Source organism: Symphalangus syndactylus, chromosome 4, assembly GCF_028878055.3.
Source record: "Symphalangus syndactylus isolate Jambi chromosome 4, NHGRI_mSymSyn1-v2.1_pri, whole genome shotgun sequence".
NCBI classification, from domain to species: Eukaryota; Metazoa; Chordata; class Mammalia; order Primates; family Hylobatidae; genus Symphalangus; species Symphalangus syndactylus.
Genome location: NC_072426.2, coordinates 34,942,852 through 34,955,431, shown reverse-complemented (window position 1 = coordinate 34,955,431; position 12,580 = coordinate 34,942,852). Strand labels below are relative to the sequence as shown.

Here is a 12,580-nt window from a genome sequence, read left to right as displayed (position 1 = left end):
CATATTAGACACTTGGCTAATTAAAGTAGGACGTTACAGTGCAAACCAAGCTTGAAGCTGCTCTACTGATGCCAATCTTGTGGTTTTCCCACCATTCTGTCCCTCTCTCTTCCAGCGGTGCTGTCAGCAGTTTTAAATCTGTTAAATGAGATTTCCCTGAACAGATCCTGGTTCCCAATACCTGTGCCCTCAGTCCCATGGATTTGTGTTACAAGTAGGTTTTTCTTCTATTTCAGCCAAGGTTCTCGATACCTTTTTCTCTTTTTGGGGGCTACTGTTATAAACATTTGATGACTGTTCTTCCTTTACATCTTCATTGTTATGGAATTGAGTCCTCAGATGACTGTTGGAGGGAGGTGACCTTCACATAAATTTCACCTCTTCCTTGGCCACACTTAATAGGTCCCTACCATGTTCTCCATTATTCTATCCCCTATAAATAGGGATCACAATTCCGTGTTTATTACATTATCCCTGCCCCTGTCAATTTTGTTCAAAGCATTGACCACAACTGGTAGTGACACACTGATTTATTTCCTTGAGGTCATCTATCTCCCTTACTAGATTGCAAGCTCTGGATTATAAGAGAATGCATTTATTTGGTGTTTATCCAGCACTTAGCCCTGTGCCTGGTACATAGTTGGTTCCAAAAGATAACAGTGGAATGAATAGTTTTTACTAGTATAATGACATGTTTTTAGCTTTTAATGTTTATCAGTTTGTTCGCTTCTGGTTTTCTCTATTTAGCTGCTTTCTTTGATTTCTAACTCTAAGCAAGGTAGAATATGAGGAAAGACCAATTTCTCATGTTCCAAGGCTGTAACCATGAATCCTGGTGGCACTTGAGTAAGGATGGAACTTGATGTTGAAGGAGATGATGGTGGCTCTAAAATACCCTGCTGGTTAACTACTATAATATACAACAGCTTCAAGTAAATCCCAGGCACAGATATTTTAATAATGATTTATAATTACACTAAAGCACTTTATTACAGTAAACTAATCATTATTCTGGGCCTTGTCTATCACTGCTTTATTTTGAAAACTTATTTCCCTTCTCGTAGGCCAGAAAAGTTCCTGTGTAATCATGAAGATCCTCTTTCTGCTTATAGCATTTCTTATAAAATTGTGATTTTTGCCTGGAGGTTCTTCGTTTCATGCTAGGCCAGCCCAGACCCTGCTGAATGTGCAGGGGCTAGAACCGCTGGGGAGTGCTTATGGTCAATGCTTCCTGCGGTCGCAGTTCATTCCCTAAGTAATAAGAACACTGGAAAGTATTTGCTAAGTTGATTTAATAATTTCTGCCCTTGTTTTCCTATGATATCAGGTACCTTTTGGAAGTATCTGTACCTGAATCACCCCAAAATGTCTAATATAATACATTACCTATATAGTTTCCTGATCAGAACTTCTTATAGTATAGCTCTAGTATTCCTACATATTATTAAGCCTATTTAGCTTTAAGTGCAACATATTCACATTTATTTATCCAATGGCAATAGTGTATGTAAATTTTGGCAATAGTATTTTTTAAAAAAATTATCAGTTTTATTTAGAGCCTAGAGATCTAGTTAGTTATCAACCAAAGACACAACTCTGTACAATAAAATTTGTCATTTTATATGAAATATGAGAGAAACAGCTTATTTGGTATACTTTTATGTGTTTATTTTTATTAAATCACTTGATTCAGATAAGTTGACATAGAAGCAACATATTCAACATAGAAGAAACATATTCACTAGTATTTTATCCTTTAGCGGTTCTATTTTCTTCTTCCTATGTTCTTCATTAGGAGAACATTTAATGCCAATCTCAAAGAAGAAAGTCCCTTGAAAGGACAGTCACAGAATAACGTTGACAAGCAGTGAGGGATAGGGATATGTAGGCCATCAATTTGCTTTGTGTTTTTCCTATTTGTTTTGGATTTCAAAGAAGAGAAACTCACGCAAGAAAACTCAAATAGAAAAGAGCTTATTTTAAGGGATATTTAAAGGATGCATATTTGGGGATCCAACTGCAAGATTAATGTAAAGAACAGAAAGCTGATAATAGGTAATTTTGAGAAAGGAGATGTTAGAACTGGAGCCAATAATCAACCAGGTGAACTCTAAGCCCCGTTCACCTGGGCCGTTCTGATTTCTTAATACCTAAACCTTATCTGCTATTACATTTTAAATATCACTCCTGATAGGGTTTGCTTCGTTTTGGAATTTTCATTTTATCTGTCTGCTGATTGGGCTATCCAGTTGCGCCTTGAACAGAGAGGGGGCTAGGGCCACTGACCCCCTGCACAGTAAAAACTCTTGTGTATAATTTGACTTCCCCAAAACTTAACTGCTAATAGCCTACTATTGATGAGCAGCCTTACTGATGACGTAAACAGTCAACTAACACATATTCTGCATTTTTTTTTTTCAGAATTACTTATGGAGGTTTTATTATCTTTATTTTTGAGACAGAGTCTTGCTCCCTCATCAGGCTGGAGTGCAGCGGCTCAATCTCGGCTCACTGCAACCTCCACCTCCCAGGTTCAAGCAATTTTTCTGCCTCAGCCTCCTTAGTAGCTGGGATTACAGGCGCCTGCCACCACGCCCAATTTTTGTATTTTTGGTACAGACTGGGTTTCACTATGTTGGCCAGGATGGTCTCAATCTCTTGACCTTGTGATCCGCCTGCCTCAGCCTCCTGAAGTGCTGGGATTACAGGCATGAGCCACCGTGCCTGGACTACTTACGGAGGTTTTAAAAAATCTTTTAAGTCCAGGCCTGATGCTTAGAGAAGGTTACAAAGGTGGTCAGGATCTGAGTATCTCCAAAAAGCTCTGGAGGCAGCATTGAGGTTTCCTTCCAGTTGAATCACTGACTCTAGGTCAACTGGGGTACTTTGGGTTTTTTGGGCCATTTTTGGAGTGTGTGGGAAGCTTTTCTCACAGATTTACTAGAAGTGGTGAAGAACTTGGCCTCTGGCTTTTTTGGAGTCTGTCTCGCATCTTTTTTCCCCAGCGAAGGATTTTTTTCCTTCACTGCCTCTACCTTGGTTTTTGGCTTCTTCCCTGGGCCTTTCCCTGGGGTCTCAGACTTTGCAGCTTTTGGGGTCTCAGATGCTGGCAAGGCCTTTCTTTTCTTCCCACGAGGTGTGCTGGGATTAGGACTCTTTGCTGGAGACTTCTTTCCTGTGGCATGTTTTTGAATCTCTACATTTTCATTAGCTGGAGTCTTCTTTCCTATTGGTACCAGTTGTGGAATTTCGTCTTCGGATTCATTTGTTGCTTTAACTTGGGCTTTTCCTCTGCCACGCTTTTTCTTCCCATGCTCTGGGGTCTGTTCCTTCTTTGATTCAGGTTTCTTTACTGTAGTATCACCACTTTCAGGTGCCACATCATCTTTACTAAGAACTGATGCGGTCTTCCTAGCCTGCTGCCTCTTCTTTTTCCTCTCCTTTTGTTTTTCAAAATTTCTTTCTCTTCGTTTTCTCCTTGCCTCTTTTTTCTTCTTATTAGGCAAAGATCTCTTGGTGGCTTCATCCCAATTGCTGACAAATGAGGAAAAGATGGGAAGAGCAGCCGATTTCTCAGTTTTCACAAACAGGAGTTTCACGCTCTCCCACTTCTCTGGCAATTTTTCTGAAAGTCCTTTGGTGACAGCAACAATGTTTTCAATGATGTGCTCAGTTTGCATTCCAACGTGACCGATACGTATAGCACTGCAAGAACCACTTTTAGAAATGTTTAACACCGTTCCACCTATACAGTCATTGATCTCTCTTGATAAATTCTTGGACAAAAGGTTTACAGATACTGGAACTTTCTTTCTTTGGCAAAAATGTCTCCCAATGAGTGAGGGTAAGAGCCGCCTAATTCTGGCATCAGTAAGGAAGAAGTCAAAACTGCTCAGAAGGCGGAGCTTGGCTTCATAGGGTTTATATTCCTTCTTTAGAGTTTGGTGGGAGACAATCTGAGAAATGGTTTTAATTCCATGCTTGTTTAAAAGCTTTCTATAAAACTGTTCTGTCTTTTCAGAAGTTGAATTGGGTTCATCCTTCGTAAATAAACAGATATCTTCTGAATCTGATCGAATACTATGAGGCAAGGTCAATCTGACCCTCAGTTCTTTACTTGGAATTTTCCATAATACCACCATTAAAAATAAATTTTCATTCTCATTCAAAAGTAACCCATAATTGTTTTTCCTGGACTTGCAATGTGTCAAGAGAGCGTCCACTGCCTTTCTAACCTGCTCTTTGTCCAGCTGCTTCCGTGCTGTCGGGGCCGCTGGAGTCGAGGTGGAGGTTGCAGTAGCCGCTGAAGAGTGCGGCATGGAGGCCAAGCCCTCCATCTTGTTGCCTTTTGCATATGTTTTATATACTGTATTCTTATAATAAAGGAAGCTACAGAAATGGTTAAGAAAATTATAAAGAGGGAAACATTTACTATTCATTGAGAGGAAGTAGATAATTATAAAGGTCTTCATCCTGATTGTCTTCAGGTTGAATAGGCTGAGGAGGAAGAGGAGGGGTTGGTCTTGCTGTCTCAAGGGCGGCAAAGGATGAGGTGGAGGAAGGGGAAGGAGAGGCAGACCCACTCGGTGTAACTTTTATTGAAAAAGGTCCATGTATAAGTGGACTCTCTCAGTGCAAACGCATGTTGCTCAGGGTTCAATTGTTTATATGTAATCTTATTTTAATTCATTAATAATTACTTGTTTCTTATGACTACCTGAGATAGTGCTATGCATAAGAATGTCTGTTAAACATGTTTCCCCTTTCATATGCTATGCATTGCTTTAAAAGATATTAAAAATATAGGGTCTCTAATTTTTCACAGTATGTTGAGGGCAAATGGTACAGTATATTTAGGGAGAGATTGATTTGTTATCAATTGAAGCCATATGACTTCAAATTTGGACTCATATTTTGCCAACCTTTTCTTTTTTCCTGCTCAACACTAACCACCTATTCTAGCCAAACTTCCCTTATATTAAGACTCAACTTCCTTCAATGTTTCACTTCTTTTTGAGTTTCACTTCCTCAAAAAAGTCTCCCTGGTTCTCACTGCCAACCTAGAGTGATATCTCATTAGTCTGAACCCCCGTGGATATTAACACCATCAGAACAAACACCCTCATATAAAGTAGAATCTTGACTGGTAGTTGGATTTTTATGTTTAAATATCCCCAATTACTTTGTTAACCTTGACAGTAATGACCACATCTTATAATCTTTGTTTCCACCATAGCTACTCACACCTAGATGTATCTTTATTCATTTATTGAGCAATATTGAGCACAACCCATGGATCAATCACTATTTTAGATGCTAGAAATACAAAGATGAATGAATTGATCTCCTCAATTTTTAATCTCATGAGGGAGGAAGACACAGTTCAGAGAGGAAAAACACTAATAAAGGTATGAACCTCTTGAAACAAATTCAGATTTCTGTCAATTTTTTATTTTTCCTCATTGAGACACAGCTATGTTTTTAACATCAAAGTTGTTCATGATTCAGCAGTTCCTAAGTGCAAGTTTTTAACGAAAATAAATATGAATCATGTAAATTATGGAAAATAATGCTCTTCCTTGTTATTTCTACTTGGAGTTTACCTTGCTGGAATTCCCTGGGTCTCCTGCAATAGAGGCCACCATTACTGCTATATTCTAACTGTTCCTGCAGCTCTTAATTCTACTTGTTCATTAGCATATATGTAATCCAAATGATAACCCAGAAGTAGTTTTCTTATGGCTAATATTTCTTTGTTCTGCATCAGAACCGTAGTCAGTAATATTCTAAAAAATTTTATTCCCTCAAGGACAATTTTTCCAGATTGCCATAAGGTTTTGAAAAAGTCATCTTCTCATTAAATGAAGAGAATAAGAATGTCTGAAGCCAGGAAATTATTGATAGCATCCTAGACCAGCAGCAAAATCGTATTCCTTGCACTGCGGTGAATAATTGATTTTGCTTAAGAATTTTCTTTTCTCCTGCAGAAAGATCTTTTTTCTATTTCCTCAGTATGAAAAATAACCCCTGTCATGTACATCATGATACTTTCCCAATTGGTGGTATCTTAAACACTTAAAATCAGTAGGGCTTTTTCACTAATTGGATGAACATTTCCTTTTATAATTCTTTATTCTTTAGTTTTAAAAGGCTTTTCAAGGATTATTTGCATTGTTTGATGCAGGGGGTAAAAGCAGCTGAAGATATGAGAGTGTTGGTTTTTAGTGACTGCACTAAGACCATTGATGCAAAATGACCCTATTCAATTCTGTTCTTATGGTTTTTGTTTTTCTTTTGTTTTATTTACTCCCTTGACTTCTGGGAGATGGAAATGAATTTTTCCTATACAAGATAAGACCCAGACTGGTGTCTGCACATTGTACTTTTTTTTAATTGATGGAAAAGATGAAAGTTCCTGGAAACGTGTGATGTGTGCCTCTTGTCCAGGAAAGGGGATTCCCTGAGTGTTGCCACAGTGAAGAAGGACACTCTGTGCTCTATGGGTCACTGCTAAAGTTTCCAAAACCTAGATAATTTCAGGATAGCTATTTCAATCTTGACTCGATGTTTACATCAAGAATTGAGACCTTTAAATGTCTCTGAAATTCTGTCATTACCAGAGGCATTTGAATCTCTCTTTAGACAGGAAAATATTCTGTGTACTGCACAATTTGCAAAGTCTCCTCTCTAAAAAAAAATGCCTTTCCCCATTGTCCTGCTGATAGTGCGAGAAAAGTGGGGGAAGCAGGAGTTCCTTCTGGTACTGGGGGAACTGAGCTTATCCTTTCAGTATTCCATAGGGAGTTGAGGTCTTGTCTCTTAATGTGTGTCATAAGAGGCTGGAGGCCACATGCAGCCATCTGTAAATGCTTTGAAAATAATATTCTGAGACACATGAAGGGCTACTTGCATAAAATAACCCTTGTATTAAGGATACCCTCTGTGAGATACATTAAGTATTTATCTCTAGCTAATAGCTTTTATTATGTAATTCAGAGACGGAACTTTATTAGGGCAAAGCACAGATTGTACTACTGCTCTTCTAACACAACAGTTACTTTTTAATCTTATAGAGTTCACAAAAAACAATTATTTGGAGCTGCCTTTTCAGTTTTGTAGTTGCATTCATTTTCTTGTCATATTCCTCTTTCATCCTTTCACGGCTAAAAGTTAAAGCCATAGTAACAAAATGCCCATCTCAGACCTGTTTTTTATTGGCCAACATTCTCTTGCTGACAAATTGAGAGTAGAAAGGAGATAAATAAGGATTAAACAATTGTGACCATTTCTATTTGAAATAAAATTGGCTCATGAATGTGCCTTCTTAATTTCATACTGGTGTTCAAGTGATATCCAGAGCAGTCAATAACATGGGGTACACAGATCTAAAATATAGTCATAAGAAACAGAAGTTACCTAGACCTGATGAATGCTATTTTCTCCTTAAAAAAAAAAAGTTTTCTCACTCTGTAGATGCACATATCACCTTTTCCTTATAAAGCAGAGATAGTCATGCAGTCAAATGGAAGCAGGCAGCCCAAAGCATGTCTTACAGTGTAGAGGCATAGGCTGGAGTCCCAGTGGAGACCCATGTGTACTTTCACCTCTGATGCTACATTTCTTATTTTATTTTATTTTATTTATTTATTTATTTCAAGACAGAGTCTTTCTCTGTCGCCCAGGCCGGAGTGTAGTGACACGGTATCAGTTCACTACAACCTCCACCTCCCAGATTCAAGCAATTCACATGTTTCAGCCTCCTGAGTAGCCGGGATTACAGGCGCCTGCCACCATGGCTGGCTGATTTTTTTTATATATTTCTCTAAAGACCAGGTTTTACCATGTTGTGGCCAGGCTGGTCTCGAACTCTTGACCTCAAGTGATCTGCCTGCCTGGGCCTCCCAAAGTGCTGTTATAGGCATGAGCTACTGTGCCAGGCTCTGAAGCTACATTTTTACATCTGTTTATCTGTAAAATAAGAATTACACTATATTTTAAAGAGGATATTTGCTAAACTAAAATCAGCTGACATAGGTGAAATGCTTAGTATTGTACTTGGCACATGGTGGGTAATCAACGACTTTTGAATCAGATCCTTTATATGATTGGCCCCAAAGATAAGTTTATTAGTGGAAGGAGAAAACCACACATGTGCCAGAATATTCAAAGGAATACTTTGCCCTTCAGAGTCTTCATGATAGAAAGTGCCATTTGTATTCAAGGGATACTTGCCTTGATATGTAGATATATATATGAAAGCTCTATCTACCTGTCACTTACCTATGTGTCTATGCAATAACCTTAATGAATGCAAATATTTTGTAAGGGGAGATTTGACTTCAAAAATAACAAGTTATTTGATACTAGATGAAGGACTACTTCCACTAAATAATATGGTTTTTAAGTCAAAATCAAAGTTATAAAGAGACCATGGCCTTGTGGGATTCATATAGTGTCTGAAGACAGCTCTAAAAAATGAGAGATGGTAACTACAGGGGGGTGAGTACACTGCTTCCATGTGGGGATGCTTTGAAAGGAGGTCTGATGCCATTGACTATAGAAGGTTATGTTACCTGTATTACCTCATATTTTATATATCAGGTATCAGTCCTATGAATAATCCTTAAAGAAACTTTAGTGAGACTGGTTTTAGAGAATTCATCTAAGAACAAATAATAATTTGATACTTTGCAAACTGATCCACTGAAGCGTTTTATTTCTACCAAAGACTGATTGTTAATAGTTTGTTCTAAGCGAATAATATTCACTATCTTAGAGAAAATAGCTATAAAACCATACTGTTATCATTTTGATTTTTTTGAAGTGCACAATTGCAGACTCTTCCTCAGTCTTTCAAAAACATGTCAAAATGAATCCCATGAGGGAAAGAACTTTATGTCTTAACTCATGAATCTATGAAATCTGAGTTGACAATAATACACAAAATACAGACATTATATGAATCCCACAAAGCACACATATCTTTATTCTAGCTTTGCCATTCTTGAACATGTGGCTTTCAGCAAGTTTCTTAACTCTTCTTTTTCTTCCTGTTTACCAAAAAAAAACGAGCATACTACTAGTTTATGCCTCAAATAATTGTTTAAAATATTAAGTGAATTTGTACATGTAAAATGCTTTGGTATTTGACACAATATGTGAGCCCATACATACTAGTTGTGTTAGAGTTAGAAGAGATTAATTTATGTTAACTTTTTTTTTGCTAGTTATATGTCCTTGGTGCTTCACTATTTTGCATATTTCCTATGTCTCAAGACAAGAGGAATGTTTGTGTTAAAATATGCTTTTGAGGATGTGCACACCAAAGTGTTTAAGGGCAGAAAACTGCAGGGTAGTGAACAGTGATGGTATTTGCTGCTCTATTTACGGCTCTTTTAGCTGCCAGTTGCCCTAGAACTACATTGGCAAACTCCCAGCAATAACTAGCACCATTTAGTCCTATAAAGAAAGAGTTGCAACTGATCCAGTGACAATCATTAGACACTTCCTGGGAAACATCCTCAAGATCTTAAGCGATTCCTGGTTCAATCACCTGTTTTATTGTCACATCTGCACTTCAACAAACTGAAGAGCAATTGTTTATGAACTCACCATAAATAAAATATTCTACTTCTGCATCCAATTAACTTGTATCTGTCAAAGAATTTATAGATTGTAGGTGGGGGAAGGGACCTTCTATTTTCAAACAGTGTTATTAAAGGCCACACAGTTATATTTGTCCTTTTCTTTGTCACATAATCTGCTTTAAGTCAAAGCTAATTAGTAGAGATGTGAAGAGATAATTGTGCCTTCATGATTAGAGAGATTTAAACCTCTGCTTTTCCTTTTGTAGGTAAGTGAACTTGGCATTGGCCATTGCTTGTTATGCTTCCTGTCTGGCTCTTACTCATGTTGCCATTTTGTGGACTAAAACTCAAGGCCATTCAAAAATACTGATATGCAGGTGCCATGGATGCTATTGGAGTGTGTGTCCTAAAAGAGAGGGTAAGTGATGGTTTTCCATTTTAAACATAGCTTGTGATATCAAGTTGCCCTCTCCCTTCATTCCCTGACTCCCGTCTTCCCCCAAAAGTGGCTCTCTTGGTTTAGTAAGCATCTCTACCCTGCAAAGCGGAAATAATGAAAAATGAGATTCATTTTGCAAGCTTGTTGGATGAGCTTCTGGAGAATAATTTTTACCAAAAGCCTGAAATCATTTGGCATTGTTGGTGTTTTCAATGCATCTGCATCACAGCACATTGCATTTCACATCTGGCCAGTTTGGAATGAAACTTAGAATATCACCAGACTACAGTGATGTAATTGTCATGAAGTGGTTTTTGTAGCTTAGAGAAAAGAAAAACGCTTGGCTGAAAGAATGGTCTGAAGTCCCACCCAAAGTAAAACATTCTAAATTAATAGTTGCCTAAAGACTAGAGTATTATTAGACTTCTATTTAAAAAAAATCACAGTTCTAATCAAAGAAGTGTAATTGGAGTTTCCTTTTTAAATATTCGAAGACTGTATTTACTATGTTGATGTTCAAATATTAGATCTATATTTAGAAGGAAGTCTAGAGGCATTTTAAGCTAAATAGGAATGTGGATTCCTATTCAATTCACTATTGGAAAAATACATTGTCATTATAGACTTTTTAAAGTATTAAGTAGCTTTTAAAAAACATTATAGGACTGTTATAGCTAAATCTTTTTAATATCTTCGTTGTTCTTAATTCTCTAGGAGTTTAGTAACATTTTGCTTTTTTTGGTAAAATTTGAAGTCTAATTTACTAGTTGGCTATTTCTTTACATTGAGAATAGTTATTACTTTTTCACTCTGAACAATTGAAAATTAAGAAAAATTACACTTAAATATAAATTCTTGATGGTTTTCTTTGCTGTTCTTCTTTTCATTTATTATTGGAAAACAGATACTGCATTAAAGTATTTGTTGAAATATGCCTAAGTGTGTTTTTAGATTGACAGATAGTACCTGGATTCATTGGTTTCCTATTTATTATAGCTTCTTCTGGGATAAATGTATAGAAATCTTGTCATTACCTTTAGAAATTTTATTTGAGTGGCTCAATGTTATGAGTATTCTAAATGCTGACCTATTTCATTTTGATTTTTTTCTAAGTGAATATGTTTAGGTGGTATGATTCTTTTAACTCATAATTATTATGACATTGTGACACATTAATTTTTGGCAGTGATTATTGTTAAAGTAAACAAATATATACCCCCCCACCAAAGCACCGAGTTTCATACAAGTTTTTAAATAACCGTTTCTTTTTAAAAAAATTGATACATAATAATTGTACGTATTTTAGAAGGCATGATGTGATGTTTCCATATATGTATACATTTGTGTAATGATAAAATCAGGGTAATTCGCATATCCATCATCTTAAACAGCTACCATTTCTTTGAACAACCCATTTCTAAATGCTGGATGGATGTGTGAATAAATGCCATTTTATAATGGTGGTTATTTTCACAACAAATTAATGTATTTCACATTTCATAAATTGGGGAATATGAATTATAAATAAAATATTTTTACCACGTAGTATTTGCAAAGTAACTGCTTTCACTACTAATGGGAAAATGTCCTTTTTAAAAAAATTTGGATGTAAGAACTTCCAAGATGAGGCCTTGAGAGAATTGGGCACGAACTTCAGACCTGTGAAATTTTTAGTTTACCTTCTTCTGGACCTTGAATCTTGTAAATTTTATTTATAGTTTATTCATCAGAAATTAAAATCTCAATCAACATTATGCTTTGACCCAATAAACATCATACTGCTAGTTTCAAATATCATGGATTTTACTGGGATACTCCTGGTCACACAAGTATTTAATTCTGATTAGAAGCAGAGTCATGTCTGCATCTGCTGAAATCCAGAGCCTTTAATCCTGGCAAAACTGGAGGTTCTTAAGAAGCCTGTGAAACTTAAAGGTAACTTAATATACAGTGAATTGTGTTTATGTTTGGAGTATATGGTTCACATCATAACATGTTTTTAAGTCCCCAAACTTTGGAAAGATGCCTCAGCCACATCTTTCTCTTTAATAGAAGTTCAGAAATAGCCAAAGTTGTTATTCCCAGATAAGCTTTCTAGAGTCACTTTGGGATTTTCTTGAGTGATTTTGTTTGCATTATGTGTCATTTGCATAGTCCTTTAAAGGGTGCTGATGGTAACTGAGTTGCTTCCCTTGTAGAAGTAGAATCATTTTAATAGCTGTTATAGAAGAACAGTACTTTTTCGTTAGTAAAATAATACAACTGGATGGGAAGGAAATAACTGTATTTGCATATTTTCCTGCATCAGTGAGCACTCTCATCAGTTTTATTGTTTATATTTTTAAAAATATAAAATAACTACCCACTCCTTTTTTCTCTTGTGTTGTGCTCTTCTGAGAAAATAGGTTTGGGGGGTTTATTGTAAGTATGAATACTTAATTGAGTGGAAAAACTTGATCCAGGTGGCTGCAGAAGCAAGTTGTTTCTGAGGGCTGGCTGGACAAATTTGAACCTGCCCCACACAGTGATATTCGCCATTTTACTGTGTAAACCA

General features: G+C 36.6%; 2 protein-coding genes across 2 annotated transcripts in view; one reads left to right on the top strand and one right to left on the bottom strand.

Moving 5' to 3' along the window:
- ANK3 (ankyrin 3) overlaps window positions 1-12,580 on the top strand; it is a 556,820-nt gene that overhangs the window by 63,783 nt on the left and 480,457 nt on the right. The window lies entirely within an intron of this gene.
- Window positions 2,668-4,337, bottom strand: LOC129480525 (ribosomal L1 domain-containing protein 1-like). Its single transcript, XM_055274395.2, has one exon. The coding sequence runs from the start codon at window positions 4,335-4,337 to the stop codon at window positions 2,868-2,870; it is 1,470 nt and encodes a 489-aa protein (XP_055130370.1). The 3' UTR covers window positions 2,668-2,867.